The sequence below is a fragment of the Macaca fascicularis genome, chromosome 15 (assembly GCF_037993035.2).
Source record: "Macaca fascicularis isolate 582-1 chromosome 15, T2T-MFA8v1.1".
Lineage (NCBI taxonomy): Eukaryota > Metazoa > Chordata > Mammalia > Primates > Cercopithecidae > Macaca > Macaca fascicularis.
The window spans coordinates 100,520,330-100,545,927 of record NC_088389.1 but is presented as its reverse complement, the minus strand read 5'-3'; the positions used below and the strand labels follow the sequence as shown (position 1 = coordinate 100,545,927).

General features: G+C 39.6%; 1 protein-coding gene across 2 annotated transcripts in view; it reads right to left on the bottom strand.

The window, feature by feature from the left end:
- Positions 1-24,839, bottom strand: part of CFAP95 (cilia and flagella associated protein 95) — an 84,642-nt gene extending 59,803 nt beyond the window's left edge. For both annotated transcript variants that reach the window (XM_005581893.5, XM_015437263.4), the window contains exons 1-2: positions 24,616-24,839; positions 707-815 (exon numbers count right to left, since the gene is read on the bottom strand). In XM_005581893.5, the coding sequence (XP_005581950.1) occupies positions 707-815; positions 24,616-24,767 (261 nt within the window). In that variant the 5' untranslated portion in view covers positions 24,768-24,839. The remainder of the gene's footprint in view (positions 1-706; positions 816-24,615) is intronic.
- Positions 24,840-25,598: the final 759 nt, after the last annotated feature.

Sequence of the window (25,598 nt, the reverse complement as noted above, 5' to 3'; positions counted from 1 at the left end):
AAAGTTCCTGACATTGTAGGACCCAATTTGCGGGTCTCCGAGGAGTTGAGCTCTTGCCTTATGCTGACTGGACAGACACCTATGTAGCCAAGTAGTAACCTGCTCACCTCAATTCAAACAGGAATTACTTATGCCATAAATATTCTGCTTGTAACTAGATTGCACAAACATTATGAGACTGTTAATAGCACGTTTTAGTTACTCACAACTCCACCAGCTTAAGGTAAATACAAAAGACTTGAAACCAAAGACCTAGGTATAAACTCTCCCTCTTCCACTCCCTAGCTGTGTGACTTTGAGTAAGTCGCTTAGTCTTTAGCAGGCTCTTTCCTCTCCTCTGTGAATTAGAGATGGTAATACCCACTTCGCAGGGTTATTATGGAGGTGAAAGGAGACATCTAACAGGATATTGTCACTGTAGTGACAACAGCATTATAGCAACAGGAACAATTTCCTAGGCACTTTTATGTGCCAGGCACCGTGCCACGTACTCAACTTGCTCCATCTCATTTAATTCACCCAATCATTTTATAAGATAGGCACATTTTACAGGTAATGTAGCTTCAGCACACAGTGACTAAGTCATCTAAGTAACTAGCACTGTTAACGAGGGATGGTGCTGCACAAAACACTCCTCCTTTAACTTTTTCATGTTTCACTATGACAAAGATTTCCGACTTAAAACAAAGTAATAGCAATTACTTACTGGGGATTCATCGGTTCCAAGTCGCCGATATGTTGAATGACACAGCTTTTTAACTTTCTCAGGACCCTCTATATCATAATCTTTGGGAAAAGCTTCTCTGTCACGGTGCCTTAAGAAAAAATTAGGAGTACATTAAGAGATGAAGTTTATTTATTCTATATTGCATTCAGATTTTTAAAAACTATCCAATGAAAATTTTCTATATTTGCAGCATTATTTTAACTATAAATTTATTAGATTTGTGACATATAAAGTATTTTCCATCTCTTTTCAAGTAATGCTGAGGCTAATTCCTAAAAGCAACCTAGCATAAGTAATAAAACTAATAATATCACCCAAACAATACTTCTCGAACATAGTAATAGTAATTACTCAGTGATTCCAATGAACTGAATCTTATTTAATAATGTAGATTAGTTTGCCAACAGTAAATTCTAAAATAAGACATGGTAATATCTTGGAAAGGCAACCTTCCACTTTAGAAATTCTTTCTACCATGAATTTTAATTACAATTTTTTTCAAAACAAGACAGTAAAGTATTTGCCCATATTGATTTATAACCCGTGCTTCCTGCTTCTAAAGAGGCAATAAAGGAAGCTGATAAACATGAGGTAGAAGAAAACAGTTCTTAAAAATGTAGATGGAAGAAGGAAAAAATATACCAAACATCTTGATTAAAAGAGTGATTAAAAATAATAAGAGACAGGGCACAGTAACACATGCCTGTAATCTCAGCACTTTGGGAGGCAGGCAGATCTCTTGAGCCTAGAAGTTCAAGACCAGCCTGGGAAACATGGCAAGACCCCATCTCTACAAAAAAATACAACAATCAGCTGGGCTTGGTGGCATGTGCCTGTAGTCCCAGCTACTTGGGAGGCTGGGCTAGGAGGATCACCTCAGGGAGGTCAAGGCTGCACTGAGCCATGATTGTGCCACTGCACTCCAGCCTGGGCAAAGAATAAGACCCTGTCTCAAAAAAGAAAAAGAAGAAGAAGAAAGAAGGAAGACGGAAGAAGAAGGTGGAGGAGTATGAGAAGAAGGAGAAGGAGGGGGAGGGGGAGGGGAGAGGAAGGGGGAGGGGAGGGGAAGTAGTGGGGAAGAAGGAAGAAGGGGATTTGGGGCTAGAGAAGGAAAAAGCAGAAGTGGCTGGCAACTGAATAAGCTATTTTTAATAGAACTTTCTTGAGTGAAATACAGGAAGCTAAGACTAAGCACCCCTCAGAAAGTACCTACCTTGCTTTAAGGGATACAGGGCTAGAATTCTTTAGAGGACACTCAAGTACCCAATAATTCAATCATTCAGCTATTTGTTTATTCCGCAAATGTTTTAAAATTCCTACTATATGCCAGGCACTTTGGTAGGTGTGGGGGATGCAGTGGGGAGTGAGTCTGATGGAGCCCCTGCCTTCAGTTGCTTGCAGTCTAGATAGAGAGACACAAAAATAAGAAAAATCTACAACATGGTAAGTGTGGGTAAAAACCTAGGGAAACAGAATCACTTCCCTTAACCTAGATTGGGCACCCAATCCAAAGGGCATCCAAGTCATGAGGCCCTTTAGGACCTGACCCCCTTCCCCATTCCCACTGGACTGGGACTCAGCCCCTGCACTACATTCCCATTAACACCCCTGCCTCCCCACCTCTGAGCATGATAGCAGAGCTCTGTAGTAGAACCCAGCAGCAAGGGAGCCCAGGGTGGGGTGGCAGGCAAAACACCACACCTGAACGCTCTTCTCTCCTCACATCTGAGCATCAAAGTGCAAAACACTAAATGCTTTTTGGTAACCTACCAGCATTTTATGAGAGCCTAACAGGAAGCTTTCACTTAAGTCGTCAGGGGGGATATTGGACAACACAGGCTCAACCAGGTCCTAGCTGCTTGGCCTTGGGCAAGTCACTTAACCTTTCTGTGCTTCCATTTTCACATATATAACATGAGGACAGAAATAATAACAATACCTTTTAAGATCTTAATATGAATTAAAATTTTTTAAAAAGCAGAAAACTCTTCATATGCTGTAAAGCATCACAAACATCTATGTATAATGAATACTAATTGGGCTCCAAAATCTGGTATACACTGGAACTTAGTTTTACCATAATTGAACTTAATTTTTCTTCCAAGCTCTCATTTTACCAAGTGGAAAAACCCGCATATTGGTCAATCCTGGATTTCTTCCAGCTCTGAGGGGTTTGTCTGGTGCCACAATGCCAAGAATCCATCTTTGTTGCCATCCTTTCTCCTTGCTTACATCTGCAGAAATACTCTCCTTCCCCTGTGGTCTTCTCTTACAGATCCATGCAGGTCCCCATCCTCCTGGCCTTGCCACACAGCCTTGTAGGTAGACTGGTGCTCTGCTGTAAGGGTGCCACTCTCTAGCCCACCAGACATCTTCCAGTGTCTCTCTCCACCTGGGTTCCTGGAAACCCAGGCACCATCCCTGGGTTATGTGCCTGACCCACCAAACAGATAGTGTTTCACCTCTCCAGCACTCTGGGCTTGGGGACACATGGGAGCCCCAATCTTCAACAGTTCTGAAAACATTACCCTGGGAATAGGGGGTGATGGGGAGAGGCAATGACAGGTCCTGATATGGTTTGGCTGTGTCCCCACACAAATCTCATCTTGAATTGTAGCACCCATAATTTCCACGTGTCATGGGAGACAACCTGTGGGAGGTAATTGAATCATGAGGGCGGGTCTTTCCCATGCTGTTCTCATGATAGTGAACAAGTCTGACAAGATCTGATGGTTTTATAAAGGAGAGTTTCCCTACACAAGCTCTCTCTTGCCTGCTGCCATGTAAGACATGACTTTGCTCATCATTTGCCTTCCACCATGATTGTGAGGCCTCCCCAGTCATGTTGAACTATGAGTCAATTAAACCTCTTTCCTTTCTAAATTACCCAGTCTAGTGTATGTCTTTATTAGCATCATGAGAACAGACTATTGCAGGTCCCATCTGGCTCCAGGATTTCCAAAATCTTAACTCAAATTCAGGATCCCAGACAAATTCAAACATTCTCAGCTTTTTCTCTGGCCTTCTCCTTTGTGTGTCCATGAATTCTTCATTTGCTGTGGAACAGAGTGGCTTGGCTCTTCATGCTCCCAAATCTATCGGGCTTATGCTGAGACCCAAGTTTTTGAAATCCAAATCCAATAATTTGGCTCTTTCGTTACCTGCTGGGCCATTCTTCCCTGAGGCAATAAAACCGGAGTACGTCCCTACAGCAGCACACAAATGAAGGGGAAATATACCAGTAATATTTCAGCGTATTTGCCCCAGGGCCCACCTCTTTATTAGACACGGAAGAAGGCACAGAACCCATACTAGTAGAGGCCTACAAAATAACTACTTTTAAATCAGAAATATATATATACCTGTCTTCACAGCTTGGATTATACCTGTCTTCACACCATCAGTCAAACTATCATTTTAAACTTTTTTTTTAATGGAAGAATGGGCCTAAGAAAGCAAAGATATTTATGGTCTGTGAAAGTCAGTATGTGGCCCTAATGATCCTACCATATACTTTAGCTTTCATGATAACTAAATTCTTACAAAAGATGCAGATATGTTCTTTTTTCATATAGCAACCTTAGATAGCAGCCAAAAGCCTAACATTAAAACCATGAATCTATAATAAGGGTGTTTCTTTGGGGGACTGAGCTAATGTAACTGGCATTTCCTCGTGCCTGCTGGCTGCCCACGGATGCTATGCCCACAGCCTGTGGGGCTCTGAGAGATTCACAGCCCAAAATCTGCCCCTACTCCCAAGAGGCTGCCAGCCTAGCAGAGAGAAATATACATGTTTAAAAATTATAAAATGTATAAAATACACTGTATGAAACATAGTAAAATATATAGACCCAAATAAAATATAAGATATGCCTTTACTATATACTCTATAATACATATTTACCATATATAAAATGATTAAGGCTTTCTAAAGGAAACAGGAGACTGAATTAATTCTCTGACTTTATTACGTTAGGGGAACAGTGGCCTGTGCCTTGGATTTCCTGAGATGAACTGAGAATCATAAGCTGAGGAACTAAATGAATCAACAGATTGAGAGTCTCAAATGAAAGGTGACATATAAGTGTAAAATATTATTAAGTGTAATGATAATATCTACAATAGGCTTTAGTTGGGTATTTTTAAGCACTTCGTCAAAACCAAGCCTTATAACCTTTCTGTGATTAAAATATAATATATACATACATAAAAATAATCACGGTGCAATAATATATATTTCTTCTAGCTTCATTCTTCTTGCTACCTGCATTTGTTTAGTCATCAAATGACTTGCCATGATTTTTTATTTGTTGCAATGAAAAATTCTGCATGAGAAAAATAAATAAATGTACTAAAATAGAATTTAGAATGCCTCTAGAGTAGTAACTTTCAAACTCTTCAACTACAGTCCCCAGTAAGAAAAATGATGCATCTTTTTTTTTTTTTTTTTATATGAAGTTTTGCTTTTATTGCCCAGGCTGGAGTGCAATGGTATGATGTCAGCTCACTACAACCTCTGTCTCCCGGGTTCAAGTGATTCTCCTGCCTCAGCCCTCTGAGTAACTGGGATTACAGGCAAGTACCACCATGCCCAGCTAATCTTCTGTATTTTTAGTAGAGACAGGGTTTCACCATGTTGGCCAGGCTGGTCTCGAACTCCAGGCCTCATGTGATTCACCCACCTTGGCCTCCGAAAGTGCTGGGATTACAGGCATGAGCCACTGCATATGGCCAAAAAAATGATATATCTTAATCCAGAATACATACATGCATTTCCATGCATAAAATTGAAATCAAAATTTGTCCAGACATGGTGGCTCATGCCTGTAATCCCAGCACTTCGGGAGGCCAAGGCAGGTGGATCACTTGAGGTCAGGAGTTCAGACCAGCCTGGCCAACACAGTGAAACCCCATCTCTAGCAAAAATACAGAAAATTAGCTGGGCACGATGGTGCATGCCTGTAATCCCAGCTACTCGGAGGGCTGAGGCATGAGAATCACTTGAACCCAGGAAGCAGAGGTTGCAGTGAGCTAAGATCGCGCCACTACACTGTAGCCTGGGTGACAAAGTGAGACTCTGTCTAAAAAAAAAAAAAAAAAGGAGAAAAAAAATTGAAGCCAAAATCTGACAGTCTTTACCATCATAGGAATTTGGATACTTTTTATTCCTTATATTTTATTTTTTTAAATGTCATTATCAATCCACTGAATTCAGTTCACAATGCATTAACGGGTCATGAAAAATATTGCTCTAGACCAGTGGTTTTCAATCTGGTTGGAGAAGGGGATCAATCTGTGGCCTCCACTCCCACCCCAGAGACAATGCAGACATTTGGCAATGCCTGGAGACATTGATGGGTGTTACTTCTAAGGAGGAGAGCACTACCAGCGTCTAGCGGGTAAAGGACAGCAATGCTGCTAAACATGCCACAATGCACAGGACAGCCCCCATCCACAGAGAAGTATCTTGCTCAAAATGTCCATAGTACCAAGGTTGAGAACCCCCTAGAGAACAGCTGCACCCCAGACTCTCATTGGTTCCCAAACCTAAGTGCTTCACGGAGCAGCCAAACTTTCCCCCAAAAAGGATGGGGCCAACATAAGGCTGCCAACTTTTTGTTTTGACAAGAACATTCAAAATAAAATAATCATCTATCACCTTTCATAAGAAGGCCCGTAACATCAACAATCAGTAAAAACAACCTCACAGTCCTTCAAACCGAGTAGATTCAGCTATCTGAAAATCTTGCTACATTGAGTTGCAGGACTGAACAAACTGGAGTCCAGAGCTACAGGTCAGGAAGGTCCCGCAGCTCCCAGAGGCTGCCCCAGGCCGGAGGGCCCAGCTCCCCATCAGCAGAGGAGAGGGTGGGGTTTGGTCATAGGATTATTCTTACAGGAAAGGAAACAGGCTACACTTTAGGTTTCTGTGGTTGTATGTTTATGTGGGGCAAGGGAAGTGGGAGCTTGCAAAGAAACCAGCATCTTTGTCACCGCCTCACCTTTCACATTGTTTTATAATTATCCATTCACGTATCAGCCTTCTCATTTGACAGAAAGCTTCTTAGACACAGGAATTATTTTTTATTCATCTTTGTGATCTTGGTGTGACACATTGTAAATGCTCATTAAATCTTAAATGAGTGACTGATGGATTGATTAAATGAATGTTCTTACATTTTGTTACTGTCACCTTAATATAAATGCAGAAAGCAAAGACTTTCAAACGTGTCCATAAAAATGAAGAGCATCCTGGCTCAGTCTGCAAAAGCACATGTAAAGAGGGAGTAATTATGCATATAGAGATGCTAGTCCTTTGCAATGCTAACTTGTCTCCAGAGGAATTATAAAACTACTTGCTGAATGAGAAAACTTTCAACATACATATGCATAACACTGATTGCAAAGGGGTTTGAATCTGAGCAATAATCTGACATGAGAACAATGAAAATCTGAGCTGAATTCTAGCTTCTGGTAACTTGACAAGAGACGCACTTTTATTTGCAGATTTCAAAGATGTTTAAAATGTTTAGTTAAGACTCCAGATGGCAGAATATATTAATTTTAAATTTTAGAATTATTAATGTAGTTCACAACCATGCCGTCAGCTATTGTATTTTCTGATGTAAATCTAGCCCAAATGAGAAGCGAAAGATACCTTTTCTGTTAGATTTTTATAATCATCTGCTATCTAGAACTTTAAAAGAAAATTACCATTGAGAGTCAGCTATATTCCCTAACACATTAGAAACATAAAACTGATAGAATCAAAGACTGCAACGAGACATTTGACAATCCTCTTTGAAGATTTCATGGGCAAATGATTTACATGCCAAGGCAGTGTTAGTCGGTGGCATAGCCCTCAAACTGACAAATGAAGACTTCCAGATGTATTTGCAGAATCATAAAGAAAATCTTATGTTCTTAGGAAAAATTGTGACATTTCAGACTTATAAAGAAAGACTTTGTTTTTCTTTGTGTCTCGTGCTATATGTGATCTGTGCATCTATAACCATGAAACCACAGAATTTGAAACTTAACTGCACTCAAAAGGAAACCATCTGATGGAGGCAGTTAAGTGAAGTCATCTTCTTCACTCAGCATATATTGAGTGGCATGTAAATAAGACCTATCATTATTATAAATTTTCTTCATAGAAAATCTTCAAAACAGGAGGCCCTATGGAGAATATTGGAAGGAAACAAAAGGAATACAACAGTTGAAGGCTTTGTCTGGCATAACAGTTTAAATGTTAAATAAATGTGGTCAGTCTGATTAACTGCCAAACACATGACTTTGAAAACAGCTGAAGGGACATGTATAAAATAGGGCAACACTACAATTGATAATCCCACCTGGGATACTTTTAGAGGGAAATAAGATGCTAAGTACACCAGGAGTGGTGAAAAAACGGACTATCATGGTGAAACGAGGGCAAGTACGTTCTGTCACCCTATGTTTAGACAACTGGATCTCAATTATCTTCAAATCCTAGGACACTTCTGAGTTTCCTTGATCCTCTCCTCCAGAAACAACTTGGAATAACTGGCTGAAGACACTGGGTGGTGGAAAAGTAGGGCTAAAGGGGGAGTTTTTAAGGGGCACTGTACATTAGTAATTACTGTAGTCTGAAAACACCTTGCAGATTTCCGGCATGGAGTGACATGGAGATCAGCCTGCCTCCCTCCAAAACAAAAAGCAAAGAAACACTCAATTACCTGTGTAAGCTCCTATTCCAATAGTCTTAATCTACTGGCTTAAATAATTTGAATTAATTATTCCAGAATAACATTAAAAGATTACATTATGTCACCTTAAGATCTATTTTAAATCACACTTAGTGATTCCATGAGCTGTGCATATTGCGTAGATAATACAAAGTCTTTTGGTTTCAGGACAATCTGTTTCATTTACTTTAGAAAACAAATAAGTTTTTCTGCAGGAATAAAATCTAGAATTCAAACAGACTTCCATAATGAACATAACTACAGAAATACACATTTTTCCCTTTCCTCCTAGAATTCATTCAAAAACAGCAAAGGAAGTGAAACAATTAAAAGCAAATAAATGTTTAGCAAAATCACAAGTTATCATCCCCAGATTATAATATGTACAAGGGCCATTAAAAGCAGCCAGAGTCCAGCTGAGGCCAAGTAGAAGAAGTGCTGAGAAGAGATCAACAAGATTGCACAGAGGTGGGCCTCTTGGAGTGCAAACCAAGTTACATTTCCCATGGCTGCACAGATAAACTCTTCCTCCGGAAGCAATGGAAAATGTTAGATTAAATATTATTATATTTTGACCAGGTGCAGTAGCTCACACCTGTAATCCCAGCACTTTGGGAGACAGAGGCAGGTAGATTGCTTCAGGCCAGGAGTTTGAGACCAGCCTGGCCAACATGGCAAAAACCCGTCTCTACTAAAATACAGAAAGTTAGCCAGGCTAGTGGTGCACGCCTGTAAATCCCAGCTACTAGGGAGGCTTGAATCCAGAAAGCAGAGGTTGCAGTGAACTGAGATTGCACCACTGCACTCCAGCCTGGGCAATGAAGTGAGACTCAGTCTCACAAATATATATGTGTGTGTATGTGTGTATGTGTGTGTGTGTGTATGTGTGTGTGTGTGTGTGTGTGTAGAGAGAGAAAGAGCAGCATGTAAATAAGAGTATTACATACTTTTAATGTGTTTGACATTAATGGAGAATTTTCAGACCAATTTTTTGGGTGAAAGCTAGAACCAGAGGAGTAATTAGAACTTCAAAACACCAAACCCACTCCCTTAGGGTGTTTACCAATGTTATATAAGGGTAATGGCTTTAGGTCCAGAGGTTCAACAATGTTAGGGCTACAGGGAGCTCCAGAGCCCATCCTAGGAAGGGAGTTTTACAAGAAGGTCTTCTAGATGTGATAGACATTGTGCTCACCAATATATTTTATCCTTCTTTCCTGGGAATGCAGGAGGTGAAAATTCCCAGCATTTGCAGTTAGTAAGGCCATTTGACTAGTTCTGGCCAATAAAATGAATATACACAGAAATGATATGTGTCATTTCTGGGCTACGACAGTGGAAGCTCTTCTACAATATTCAACTCTTTCTTTCCCTGAAATGACTTTCTGAAATGTCATTTCTTTCTGAAATGACATTTCAGATGATAGAGCTTCAATCAAGCTGATTCTCGGAGTGTCTATGTGGAAGAGTGCCCACCTTCCACCAAAAACCTACAGCAGACATTGTATGAACAGAAAATCAACCTTCATGTAATACTCACTGGAATCTGGGCTGGAGGGTGGGGGGATGCTGTTTGTTATCATAGATTAAGCTTAGCCTAATCTCACATAGAAATTAGTATCAAAAGTGGGCTATGGGTGCTGCTATCACAAAAATAAAAAAATATATATGGCATTGGCTAAAAGCCAGGCAGAATAAAATAGGAAACTGGAAAGGCCAAACTTTATAGCTAGAGAAAGTGAGAAGTCAAATCATATACCTCCTGAGATTGAAAAAAAAATTGGAAAACTGTTAGTTTTGTGTGTGAATTGCTATTGGTTGTTTTCCAGGTATTTACAAAAGAGAATGAGATGAATTCAGGAAATAATTGACTGGGCTTCAAGAAGAAATTAAACAGAAATGAGAGATTCCAAAAATCTGGGGCCTTGAAATATTAAAAGAGCCAACAACTTTTAGATCCCAAACAGTAAGAGAGAAAACTGACAAAGACTCTTTTGAGACAAAGGTCCACTAAGGCTCTGCTTTGCAGCAAAGTTCATCCTATTGTTAGGCCCTCCCAGTAAATTCAGATACATTAGAGCTGTCAAAAGATAAAATTACAACAAGTTTAAAGAATGACTTGGCTTTTATTCATGATTCTAGCATCTGGCAACACCTCATTCTGGAAAACAGAATGAGTTGAGCAGAGGAGGTTGGCTTTATAGATAGAAAAGGGCTGAAGAAAGCAGAAACAGAGAACAAAAAATGGATTGGCTGCTTCAAAATTCCTTTCCTGATAAGGTTAAAACAAAGGGGACTTCCTTACTAGGCTGACTAAGGTAGACTGCAGACTCCTGGTTTTTTCGAAAACTGGTCTGTTTCAAAATTCACTTTGATTATGTGGCACTTAGCACAAGTGACTCCATTCCGGCTTGGTCTGGTCTACTGGGGCCTAGTGCAGGAAGCTGGTTCAAAACAATGGCCTCCTATAAACTTTGTTTAACAGAGCAAATATCTAATTAAGGAAATGGCCAAACAGAAAATTCCAAGGTGTCTGATTTCTGTGACTACATCAGTTTCAAAGTGAAATTCAAGGTGTTCTAAAGAGAAAAGGTAAAGAAATACAGCAAGTCTGAGAACTCTATCTAGTTTATATAGAAAGAGTTGAGGGTGAGATTACTAGCATTTGGAACAAACTGAATTCAAATAAATAAAAAAGTACTGTTTTTGAGAATTGTACTTCCAAATAAGCCAGGAGTCTACATTTGTAAATCCTTTGACTGTTCAATATTTAAAATATCCTTTGGTTCCCCAACATCTGGAAACAGAAAATGAATCAATTGAGTTGAACACAGGAGATGCAGGTAGTCCAATATCCACTGCAGGCATAGAATAATGGAAAAGCAAAGATCACACCAGGGCGGAGCCAAGACCACAGAGAACAACGGGAAAGAGAAACTGCTCCCTGAGAGCCGAATCAGGGTCTCATCAAAGAGTATTCCTGACACCAGGGTAGAGCTTTCTAACAAGTCTGCTTGCCGCAGACAAATGACAACTCTGTCACTGCCATCCTTCTTCTTTCTGAGTAGGTGTCCCTATTATACTCATCCTGTCTCTGTCCCAGCACTGCACAGTTGACCCTTGAACAACATAGTTTGAACTATGCAGGTCCACTTACACATAGGTTTTTTCAATGAAAGTTACACTGGGTGTGACGGCTTCTCCTGCCTCTCCTTCCACTTCCTCCACCTCTTCCTTGCTGCCTCATCTGCCACCTGAGACAAGAGACCAACTCCTCCTCTTTCTCCTCCTCCTCAGCCTACACAACCTAGTCAATGTGATGACTTTATAATGATCCATTTCCACTAAATGCATAAATATATTTTCTCTTCCTTATGACTTTTTAGTAATGTTTTATTTTCTCTAGCTTATTTTATTGTGAGAATACAGTATATAATACCTATAACATACAAAATATGTGTTAATTGACTGTTTATGCTGCCAGTAAGGATTCCGGTCAACAGTAGGCTATTAGTAGTTAAGTTTTGTGGGAGTCGAAAGTTATATGCAGATTTTCAACTGCACATCTGGCCAGCACTCCGACCCCCGTGTTGTTCAAGAGCTAACTGTATATTGGGTATATCAAGTGGGGAGGACAAAAATCTGGATTTTTTTTCCCACAGGTTTTTGAACCAAGAAGAACCAGTTAGTCTTGGTAGAGAAACTATGGTATAACATGAGCAGATCCTGGATTTTGACCTACGACTAGATGGAATTTGGGTCATTTTTCTTGGGTAAACATTTGGGTAAAGGGGTGAACATAGACTGCGTGTGGAAAGAAGAGTGAAAGCAATACTTATGACTTGCCTACAGAATACAACTTCCAGTGCACATGGGACTTTTAAAAAATAAAGATAAAATATTTCAATATATTCAAAAAATATAAATCATAGCTCCTGACCACCATGCAATAAAACTAGAAATTAACAACATTTTAAAAAATATCCTTCTTTGATCTGGAAATTTTTAAACACTTAATCAAACAACTCTTGAGTCAAAAGATCAATGCAAATTAAATTGCTTAATTTCTCAAAAGTGCAGACAAATTAAAACACCACTTATAAGAATCCATAGGATATAGCTAAAGCAGTACCCAGGGAAAAATCCAAAGCTTTAAGTATTTAGATCACTAAACATGAAAGAAGGAAAGCAAATAAATGAAACATCTAATGCAAAAGCATAATAAAAGAACAAGCAAAACAAAAGAAGTAAGAAGAGCAGAATAATTCAAGATAAAAGCACAATTAAGTGAGTTAGAAAACAGAAGAGAGGCCAAGAAAAAAATCAGTAAGTAAACAAAATAGACAAGCTCCTAACAAACCAAGAAAACAAAATAGAGGGATATAATATCCATACAATGACACATTATTAAGAAATAAAAAGAAATGAAGTATTGATAAAAACTACAACACAGATGAACCTTGAAAACATTATGTAGGTCACCAAGGACCATATGTTGTATAATTCCATTTATGTGAAATGCCCAGAATAGGCAAATCCATAGAGGCAGAAAATCAATTATTGGTTGCTTGTGGCTTGAGGGCTGAGGGCTAGAAGAGGTTTGGGGTGAGGGATAAAGGGAGTAGGATTTATTTTGGCTGGGGGTAACAAAATGTTCTAAAATTGATTGTGGTGATGGATGCACAACTTGGTGAATACTAAAAGCCAATGAATTAAATACACTTTAAAAGGGTGATTTGTATGGCATGTGAATTCCATCTTAATAAAATTGTTAAAAATAGGATATAACCATCAAAATAGAAGAAAAACACCTTAATCATTAAAGATTACTTTCCATAACTCTATGCAAATATACATGGAAAGCTAGATGACTTACATGACTTTCTAAGAAAAACTATTTCCTAACACTGCTCTCAGTAGAAGCAAGAAGTCAAAATAGACTATTTCCAAAGAAGAAATAGAGACAATTATCACAGAGCTGAGAGTTATTCCCCAAAACAGTACTAGTAGGGAAAAAAATTGGTATTTGTGCCTGAAAGTCCAGCAGGACATTTGGTATGCCTTGACCTGCTCATTTGTCAGAGTTATATGGGCAAGGACTGAGACAAGGAGCAAGACTTAACACATTACATTTGCCACACTGACTTTGACATGCATGGAAACCAACCAGTAGTGGTTCCAAATTACTTAAGTTTATTATAAAATTGTTTTACACGAAAAGAAAAATTCAAATTAAAAAACCATGCAGTCTTTCCAGGCTAAATTTTTCTAATAATTGACATAACAACTAATCATTTGTTAGAGGTCTGGGTGGGAGGTCACAGTATCTTAACCTCTGAGAGACTGCCTGCAGTGGCCCATTGTTGCCTATTGACATGCATCCCCTACAAGGAGAGCAGGTGCCACTGATCTCTGAAAGCTCGGGGTTCTTATACAATCCTGAGTGGGGAATTCCCTTTCTGTGACTGGATCTATTATGAGTGTTGCTGTTCACACCCTTGCTATAAATGGCCATATGCAAACTAGCTAGCCTTAATGTGTTGATGGTAGATACATGTTAGCTCTGCTGTTCTCACCCATCTGGCTGTTATTATAGTTTATGGATATGTAAATTAGGCTTCATATAGATAGATGGATAAATGCTGTTAAGATGCTATGGCCACCTCCAGGACTAAGAGTCACAATTCTTACAATCACACATTCTGCATCACAAGATACCAGTCATTACACAACAAAAAATGCCCACACATATTTCCAAAGACTCTTGGGGAAAGGGTAGTACTGCCCTTGGTTGGAAACTAATGCACTATACCTTAGTTCTCCTTGGGGATCCTAGGGACTAGGTGAACCTCCTCTGGAAAGCTTCCCTTGTCCAACAGGCCTACGTTAAATGCTCCTCTTGGATGCTCCCTGAGCAACCTGCTTACTGCTAATCATAACACATATCACAGTACATTGTAATTGCTAGGGTAGCCCTCCCCACTCATGTCCCACAGTAATCTCTAACATCCTAAAGGCAGGTGGGATGTCTTAGTCATGGTCAAATTCTTAACCCAGCAAAGTGCCTGCAACAGAGCAATGGATTCATAAATACACTTTTAATAAATGCCGTTCAAAAAAGAGTCCTTCATCTAGGAAGAAGATAGTGAATAAAAGCTTAGTGCTTTAAAAAAAAAAAAAAGCTTATTTAATGCTTCTGGATCCTTACTGAGCAATTCAGTTTTTCCAAATGTTTAAAAAATTGTGACAAGTTATTTATTCCTATATTTTAATTTCAAAATAGTTTTTCCTATCACTATCTATAAAAGGAGGCTAAATTATTTGCAATGAAATTTACTTTGCAATAGACAAATGGTATTATGTTAATTCTTCCATTTAATTGAACCTGGAACAATCTGATTGGATATTTAGTAGCTTACCAAAGAAACATATTATAATATTTCTGCCAATTAATTCTCTTTGTTAATGCATCACAACTTAGTTAAATATAAAAAGAAAATACATAGTGTGACTAATAACAATTAAAACATAATTGTATTTCAAGTGAAATAAAGGAAACAGTAATAAAGATTAATGTCTATCAAAACCAGTAAGAAGGCTGGGTGCAATGGCACATATCTGTAATCCCAGCACTTTGCGAGACCAAGGTGGGAGGATTGCTTGAGGCCAGGAGTGCAAGACCAGCCTGGCTATTAAAGGAAGACTATCATCTCTACCAAAGAAAAAAAAATGTTTTTAAAAATTAGTCAAGCATGGTGGTGCATGCCTATAGTCCCAGCTGCTTGGAAGGCTGGGGCAGGAGAATCACTTGAGCCCAGATGTTTGAAGTTACCACAAGCTATGACTGAGCCACTGCACTCCACCCTGGGTGACAAAGCGAGACCCTGCCTTTAAAAAAATAAAATAAGAATATTTAAATGTATTCATAACTTTTGTAAAGCACTCCAAAGATATGTTTCATCTAATCTCTACACAGGATTTCTGTTTTCAGCCCATTACATCTAAGATAAATTTTAAAAAATTGCATTGAGTAGGTACAAGTTGGCTGGGGAGGGAGAGTTTAAAGTCAAAATAGCATCAATTGTAGGAAGTCTCCCAATATATTAATGGGTTATGTTCTAGACGTTTGCTGTAAAACTGAGGGTTTGGAATTTGCTATTCCTTCTCCACCACAGTAACTTTCTCTAGGACTGGCAGCCCAGCACTCTTTCCTTCTCCTGGGTGCGTCCTCCTTGTTCGTGGCTCTTGGAGAGCTACCATATTTCCATTTGCCCTTGCCCAGCCAGATGACTTCAAACAGGTACTTGGCCCAGGGAAAGACATATGGCCTGAAATTTGTTGAGCCAGAACTGAAAATACCTTAAAGCCAATCTTTCTTTGTGGGATGAAGATGTAAGTTATACATTCCAGAACTGCAGCAGCCATGTTTCCCATACTCTTCCACAACAAGATGAAGCAAATTCACAAAGAGAGAAGGGAAACACAGACCTGGTGCATTTTCATCCTTCGTTCCAGTTGTTCCTAAGGCCCAGCTTACCCCTGCCTGTCTCACCTGGTAATCAATCATCCAGGAATATCCTGAGTTAATTCATTCTGTTTTCTTAGGCTAGAGCAAGCTGACCATCTGTCACTTGCAACGAAAAGAGTTCTGACCAGTACCCACAGAAAATGGTGCCAATGGGGATGAGTTCCCAGGGAAACTCAGAGAAGTGTATCTAACAATACTAGTTATAGTGCCACAAAACCTCCTGAGCCCCAAGTTTGGGCTTCTCAGTGTGAACCTCCCCTTATCAAAATGTCACTAAGCTGCACATTCTTCTAACTTCCTCCCCCAACCACAACACGCTTACCTAGAAAGAGATAGTCGGTAAGGTAAATGAAAGCAAGCTTGGTGAAAAAGTACTTCGGACTATCTGTGAGAGGAAAGACTACAGCAGCATTACAATAAGGAGAGGACTCTAATGGCTCCCACAGCCCAGTTATGAGTTGGGTATAAGGGTAGGGGTTTGGCTTGAGGCAGAGGTACTTCTGTACAGCAAGGATCTTTCCTAATCCAAGTTTGCCTGTGTGGTGAAATGCCTCTTCTGTATACTTTGCCTTACCAGGGCTCATCTTGCATGTAAAACAATTTTATTTTTGTAAATGCCAGTTAAGTTGAGCAAACTTTCACACAAAGGTCATGGCACAATCATTCTATAACTATCCATTTTCAGAAAAAGAATTTGACTGGAATTTCTTAAAAAAGAAAATAGCACTGAAAGAAAAATGTAGTCAGGGCAAAAGGAGGCAGAGTCTCCTGGATTTCGTCTTGAAAAATAAAAAAATATAGTGCTTTCCCCAAAAACTACTATATCCAAAAACATTTGTAGGTAATGTGCATATGTTGAGGAATGAGAATGTAGGACTAGATTAAAAATAACGATGGCGTAGGATCCACCGTTGTAGAACACAGACGAGAATGAAAGGGTGGTTAAACCACATGAATGTGAATAACATCATGCTTTTTACCCAACATAAACTAGCAATTAAAAAGATATTTTTAAAAGGCTCATAATAAACCATGGAGGGTGACTCAGATGCTGAAAGAAATGAAGTATTGTGTCTAAATTCTGATCCTTTAGAAAATGTTTGCATCCAGGTAAAAGCTGTAGAAAGTGATATCACAAATTTTAAGTAATTTTACTTTATTCTTATTATGAAAATACATGTTTGTTATGGAAAATGTAGAAGTAGCAAAGAGAAAAAAGAAAAGGAAAAATAACCCATAAATCCACCATCCAGTAATAAATATCATGTTACATGGTGAATATTTTTTCACTCTCTTTTCAGTGAATATAGACTATTTTATTTTATTTTATTTTATTTTATTTTATTTTTTGGAAACAGGGTCTGTCACCCAGCTCTGTCACCCAGGCTGGAGTGCAGTAGCTCAATCTCAGCTCACTGCAACCTCTGCCTCCCAGGCTCCAGCGATCCTCCCACCTCAGCCTCCCAAGTAGCTTAGACCACAGGGGTGTATCACCACACCCGGCTAATTCTTGGTGTTTTTTCGGTAGAGATTGGGTTTTGCCATGTTGCCCAGGCTGGTCTCGAGCTCCTGGCTCAAGCAATCCTCTCACCTTGGCTTCCCGAAGTTTTGGGATTACAAGCGTGAGCTACTGTGCCCGGTCTAGACACATATTTTTAACCAAAGAGAGAATTCCAGTACATATTGCTTTTTTATACTTAAAGAGATTAATTTTACAAATATTAATCTTTGTACTTTTCTTTACTGAGCCACCCTTTAAAATAACCTTTGCTCTAATAAATCAGAGATATCCACTTTTGCTTTGGGAAGAATTAGGACTGTTTCACCAGAAATCTGAAGAAAAAATGGAGTATTATTGATTAACTTCTGACTGACAAAATGAAATTTTTGAGTTCTGAGTGAGATGTTTTCTTGAAAGTCAGGCATTATTGAGAAACAAAAGGACTTCTAAATTCCTTAAGCTTCTGTTAACAACAAGAACCAGAAGCTCTCAAACATACCACAGGGAGGATGACTTTGTCATTAATCTTCTGAAGAACACTTTAGAAACTAAAAGAGGAGCTTTGGTAAGTCTCAAGCCAATGGGAGTAAACCATCCTGGGCAAACCATGGCATCCTCTCGCCCTCTCTCCAGGGCATTGAGAGGGAAGTTGAGTTGAGTGTCACTGGGCCAGCTGCAGGCCACCATGTTGAGGGTAGAGATGCCCCACCTCTACCTGTGGCTGCAGGGTGACCAGCCTAAGTCAGGGGCTGTGCGAGGACGAGCCTGATAGGTATCTGCAGTCCCCTGCAAGAGATCAAGTGGGACTGAATCTGGAGGCAGAGACACCAAGTTCTCAACAAACCAACAGGATCAGCCACAAATTCGGCAGCAGCATGCACAGCAGTTGGACCACGATGAGGCGAGCAAGGACAAGGACCTACAATAGATCCGGAGGCCTCACTCCTCCACCCCCACCCAAACGTCACATAACCTCAGCCCCTTGTACACATACAGATGGTGTTGGGGGAAGGAGAAGGTGGAGGAGGAAGGACTCAAGGAGTGGGCACTGTTCTGAACGAGACTATTTTAACCTAAAACAAGCTGTTAAACTAAAAGAGACACAGATAAGCTTTAATTGGCATGTTTGAATTTTTCTCTAGTAACCAACAGTTGAAAAGTTTGAGGATTGGTTTTAGAAAATAAATTTTATATATACATCTGAGTTGTGTGCATATTTCTAATTCTGCTACCCGCTAGAGTGAATATATTTCCATGTTCTTAGCCTACTGTTACATCATCTTAAATGCCTGCATGATATTATAATTTGGAATTTTTTAAAGTATAAGTTGAGAAATAAAAGTATCTCTTTAAAGTGTAAATATCATTCGTCCCCACATTAACTCAAAACCTCATTAGTACCTATCAGTTCTTGATGGTATGACACACACTGCAACGAGGAACAGCCCAAACTTAGCTCCCATTTAAAAATTCTTTACTATTTTAACAGAAGTATATGTTATACCCTTCTAAGGTCATTTCTACAGAGGTGTCCAAACATACTTCCATGTTATGTTATTGCATCAAGAGCATGGCTGTGAAAATCAGCCCTGGTTTGAGTGAGGATTTTGTACTACACTGTGGTCTTTTACCTCAAAGCCTCATTAAAATATAAATATAGGGCCTCAGCGTGCAGTACATTTTGGGTTTCTGTCTTTATTCTTTCTGCCTGCTCATTTGCTCATTTATTTGAGAAACATTAATTGAGCACCTACTGCATTCTTATCCCTTGTCCTGAGGCTTGCCCTTCTTTCCGCCTTCTAACTATAGATCCAAAAAAGCCCCTTTAAAGCCTCTTCTCTCCCCCGTCAAATTTTGTGTTGTTTGCATGGAAACCACAGAACCAAACTTAAAAATGTGTACAAATTAAGAGTTAATAAGCTTCTGATTGAGGGCCTGAGTCTATGTTAAAGGCAGAAAAATGAAGGCTTGATAGAAAAGAAGCCCTTGTGGATTTCAGCAAAAGGACAGGCTGCAGCATGTGGTTACCAAGGGGCCTTATTTATTTTTTTTCTTTGCTTTTTATCATAGTTCTCGAATGTGTTTTGGAAATGTAGAAAGATGGGATTGCTGGCTAGCAAAGCTCTGTGTAGCACAAGCTTGGTCTCCAGTGACAGGAGGAACTCTAAATGCTTCCAGGTTAGTACCTGAGAAAATCATTCATTAAATACAAGAAGAATGACACAGCAAATTAGAAAATTCAGACACTCTCTTTTCTATTTAAGTGCACTCATGATATCCAGGTGTCTTGGAATTGGGTGCCCCTGTGAACGTGAAGTACCTTAAATACCTATAAACTTCCTGTTCAAACAGTGCAGTAGGGTAGGGGAAAGTCTGAAGAGCTTCATGGAAAGATTCCACCCTTTAATTCTAATTTATTGCCCCAGCCCAAATGATTTTGTGTAAAAGTATTTAAAACTACAAAATTCCCTACCCCACAATTATCACCATATTTCTCTTCCCTTTTTTTCTGTTTATCTTTCGGGTTTCTTCCTATAGGGGACAGGAAGTGAAACTCCCAGGCTCTTTAATTTGGGGCTTAGGCAGGGAAGAAAAGTAATTAAAATCACAAATACATAAAATTAACCTGAGTCCTTAAAACTAAATGTCACCATGGAGACCAGAGCAAGAACTGTCTCCATGGAGATCCCAATGCATTTGTTTTGCTTTAAATTATTATCACTTGTTCCCAGATGTCAATTTGGCCAAGGAAAAGATAAATATGAATGAATGAATATAAGAATTAGCCTCACATGAGAGAATTTGTTAAGGGTAATTCTAAATTGTTGTGATTCTTAGTATTTCATCATTCCAATGAGTGGGAAGATATCCTAACAGAAAATATTTCCCCTTAGTTCAGTTCTAATGGAATCACCTGATGATATGGCTCCATAAATGCTACAGGAATTAGTGGGGTAAAATAATTCCTAGAAAAGGCATCTCTCACTCAGAAGCATCAAGGTGTGATGAGGGTGATATGACTCTATCAAGCACTTCAGTTGCAAGGCAGAGGTGGCTCTTTGGTAATGTTTCATCCCAGTAACAGATGAAAGGTATCCCCTAACAAGGATTCTGGATATAGTACTTTATCACGTCTATTATACACAACTGTTTTTAATATGAGTAATGAGGTCAAATAGCTCTGTATCACATGCCAGATAAAGAGAAACACAGGGAAAAAATCTAAATGTTTGAACTGTTTAATCAGAGGAAAGTCAGAATTTCTCCCAGATACAGATTTTGTTTTGTACATATGTGTACAGTCACTTAACTGATTGAATACTCTGTTGAGAAGCCATGCAAATGGTGTGTTTATAGATATTAAGTGTTCATCAGTTAAATAAGAAATCACTAATAAAAGCTATTAAAATTTAATAAAAATTTAATCATAAAACAAATCAATAGAAAGCTAACAATTATGACCAAAATGCATAAAAATAAGTCAATGACATCATTCAATTTAGAATTTTACACAACCTGAATTTTTTTCAGCTTTGTAGGACAGACCTTGGTGACTGGCTAGATGTGGAAGAACAAGTATGCCAGCAATACAGTCAGCACAGAAAATGCTAGTGCTTCTCACATTTCACAGTTAATTCTTGCTATCTTTATATTCTATAAAGTTGCCTCGAACACTCAATTAGCAAATACAGAAATACAAGGTTAGGTTCCTGTGAGCCTCTGGTCACAATATTTTTGTCAGTCAATCAAGACATAACCTTGTATTATACGTGTTTCAGTTTAAAAACACCTTACGTAACGTGTATTGTTGATTCATTCACATTGAAATCACTGCCAACTGCACTATAATGTTTTTTTGGAGATAGACTATAAAATGTATTGTCACAACTCAGAGTTAAATAAAACAGGTTTTCATTAAAAATCTAATGTAACAGTTATAAAACTTAAAATCTCAATAGGGATAATTATAAAAGCTATCACAGATACTCAACAGGAAACTTCAGAAATTATAATTATTTTGCCATTTATGTTTTACTATTAAGTATAATTATTGTGTTTCTTTTTTTATTATACTTTAAGTTCTAGGGTACATGTGCACAACATGCAGGTTTGTTACATATGTATACACGAACTGCACTATAATTTAAATCTGAATGAAGCTTTCTAATACATGCATTTCCTCTGTAAGGGGTGTTACAGTCTTCCTGTGCTTAGCATGATGCTTGGGGCCGTTTTACCATATAGCTAACAAAAAGCACAAAATGCAAAAAAAAAAAAAAAAAAAAAAAAAAAAAAAAAAAAAAAAGTCGCATTAAATAGAACATGGAAAGGATACTTGTTTACAGTATGAGAGCTGAAACAAAAAGGCAGAGCATTGCTTTGACCTCAGGTAGGAACATGCACGTTGGGCAACTCAATTGTTTTTGGTCTTTTTTGCTGCTCTGAGAATGTCTACAAATGACCACAAAAGTGCATCAAGTATTAATTTTGACTTACAAATAAACTGTAGTACGTAGGTGAATTTACAAACACAGAATTCAGAAATAATAAGGATCAACTGTATTTGTTCATTATTGAAAAAGAATTCTGTTTCCTGAGGGGCTGTTCTTTACTATTCCACTGCACTTGCCTATTCTTTTTTGTCCCCTATCCTTAGTTGAAAACCTTGCTCAGGAACCACCCTCCCCACTGCACCATTACCTTTGTTTCTTATAATCATCTTTTTTGCAAAAATCAGATGATAATGAATTTATTGATATTATTCTCCTTTACTGCTGTCTGGAGCTCCTTTAGGTCAATGGCCATGTCGTAATACATAAAACTAACTTCTACTGTGCTTAATATGTGGCAGGCCATGTGTTAAAACGTGTTTCACATATCATACCTCATTTAATGTTACAATAACCCTGTCATCCCCATTTTACAGTTGCAGAAACAGGCCCAGAGCAGTCAAGTCACTTGCCACAACACACAGCAAGAGAGTTAGTTTTCAAACCTAGAGCCCAAGTTTTAACCATTATGCTATGCTAAATCAATAGTGTTAGCTACTGATATGGTTTGACTCTTGTGTCCCCACTCAAATCTCATCTTGATTTGTAATCCCCACATTGGGAGGGACCTGTAGTCCCAATGTGTCAAGAGAGGGAGGTGATTGGATCATGAGAAAATTTTCCCCATGCTGTTCTCATGATAGTGAGTGAGTTCTCACAAGATTTGATGGTTTTATCAGTGTTTGGAAGTTCCTCCTTCACCCTTCTCTCTCCTGCTGCCTTGTGAAGAAGGTGCTTGCTTTCCCTTTGCCTTCCACTGTGGCTGTAAGTTTCCTGAGGCTTCCCAAGACCTGATGAACTGTAAGTCAATTAAACTTCTTTCCTTTATAAATCACCCAGTCTCAGGTTTTTCTTTATAGCAGTGTGAAAACGGACTCATACAGCTACCCTACATTATCGACAACTTATGATTTTCCAGGAATGATGCTAAATGCTTTACAACAATTATCTAATCGAATCCGTTTCTCTATCTCTATGTCCCCAACATGCAGCAAAGTGCATGACACACAAATGTTATGTTGGGTTGAATTTAAGTCTTCCTGTTCCCCAGCCTTCCTTCCAAAACCAATGCATGATATCCCTCTATATTTTCAGCAGCGGCTGGAATGACTTACAGTGTTCCACTACCCTTTTCTCCTCACCAGGTTCCTCACCTTCTTCTCATTTATGTTCTTCTGTGGTTTTGCTATTGATATCTGTAACTTTCAAAATGGAATTTTCAAAGTAATAGTAGTGCAGCAGAGAGCAGAAGCACTGTCCCTTTGCAAAAGGTCTTTCTCTTTAACAGTAACTTCTAGTGGTGATTTATATTATGACTCAAATCTCTGTGGGGTAACAGAATCACAGAAGAGCTAAGTGTTTTGCTTGAGAGCTATGAGGTAAGCCCCATATGAGGCTAAAAGAGGATTTTCTGTTTCCCAGTGTAGCTTTGGATTCCAAATCTGTATAACCTCTCACACTAAGTTCAAAGGAGGAAGAGAGACAGTTTCAGGGTTGAGAAGTAAAAGCAGAAAAGTAAACTTGTTGGAAAGCAGGGAGTTAATTTGAGGGAAAGAATTTGAAAAGTCCTAAAAGTTTCCACTATTCTTCCAGTTTCTCTTTAAGAGAAAGTGAATTTCCAGGTCAAGGTCTAAAGCACAAGAAGTAAACCAAATGCTTCTTGGGGCCAAGCAAGAACTTACATGAGGGAAGTTCCTAAAGACAGAACAACACCCATCTTAAGGCGTAGCCAGTGCTCAGCTCTGGTGCATTCATAGTTTCCCAGAGAAATAAAATCCTCCCTGGCCAGGACTTTTAAATTTTCAAATATATAACCCTGGATTTATTGTGAATCTCCTAGTTTTAAATGTGGCCAACTAATTAAAATGAAAAAAATAAAAAAGTAAACAGAGATTATGCGAAGCAATGTCTTTTGGTCTTAACCAGTGTGAGATGCCAGTTTGCAGTCTCTGGCCAGAAAAGTCCTTGTATGTAGCCTAGAAAATATGAAGGGCCTCGTTCAAATCACTCAATGTATGCCCTACCCCCAGAAAATGGCAGCCCTCGAGGCTGGTCCTCTAAACAGGCATCTCCCTCCTGCTGTGCCCCTAGCCTCGAATTCCTTTTATGAGTAAGTGCCTGTTTCAGAAATGTGCTTTCCAGGCCTCTGATAGCACCCGCTTTTCACCCCCTATTTATAAACACCCGCTCTGTGCGAATGAGCTAAAACCTCAGGTGGCCGGGGATTTGGCTGCTGCATGGTCCAGTGTGTGTGTGGCTGGGAGCTGCCCCTGGAAGGCTTTTCTATTTCCTCCTGCCTGCTCCAACCCTCTCTCCCACTCTCCCCATCTCTCCTTTGAAAATACTTCTTTCACTTTTTTTCTCTCTCTTTTCCGCCTTCCCACTCACCTTTTCCTCACCTTTCTTCTCATTTCCTTCTTTCTCTACCTTTCTCCCCCATTTTTCTCATTCTTTTTTCTGTTTCCTCTCTCTTCTCCACTCCTGTCCCCTCTCTCTGACTCTCCTTTCCTTTCCTGTTCTAGCCTTTCCCCTCTCTTTCCTTCCCCCAATACCCGGGATCTTGGGAGGGGAACCTCGCTCACCAGGAATACACCAACACCGGCTTCGAATATTTCTTGTGATGGGAGCGAAGGGTCAGGGAGCCCTTGCGCTCCACCAAGTCCAGGGGTCCGATCTCCAACCAGTGTTGCTTGCTGTCGCACCAGTCCTGACAGAATCTGTCAAGGCTTTCCATGGCAGCCCTCGAGGTATAGACCTCTGAGGAGTTCTCTATGCACCTGTCCTGCCCTACTAGACCGGAAGTACCAAGATTTGGCGTCTCTTATCTCCTAAGCAACCTGGGGCGGGGCCAATGGAGGGGCGGATCCAACCTGGCGGCCAAACGTTTCCTAGACATTGTCGTTACTGATAAGAAACTACGTTTCCCAGAATGCAGCGAGGGTAGCGACCGGGCTACATAGGTGATAAAAGGCGGAACTGCATCCTGGGATCTGCCGTTTCGCCTGTCCACCCGCCAAATCTTAAGAGTGGCTGGGCGCAGTTATGGGGGAGTGGTGGGTCAGTTAAGTACCAAGGGAAGAGCAAATTCCCTGAGCCCCGAGTGGGTCTGTTTGGGCTGTTTTTAGAGAAGTTCTTTTTTTTTTTTTTTTTGAGACAGAGTCTCACTCTGTCACCCAGGTAGGCTGGAGTGCAGTGGCGCGATCTCGGCTCACTGCAACCTCCGCCTCCCAGGTTCAAGCGATTCTCCTGCCTCAGCCTCCTGTAGCTGGGATTACAGGGGCCCGCCACCAGGCCGGCTAATTTTTTGTATTTTTAGTAGAGACAGGTTTTCACCATGTTGGCCATGCTGGTCTCGAGTTCTGACCTCAAGTGATCCGCCCGCCTCGGTCTTTCAAACTGCTGGGATTACAGGCTGAGTCACCGCGCCCAGGCTTTACAGAAGTTCTTTCTACCGTCCATCATCCATTGCCACCACATCTTCTGCTTACAAGTTATTTATAATAAGTTTGACTAAAAGAGAACAAGAGAGCATCCCCTGAAACCCAAATTATGTCATTCTATACAG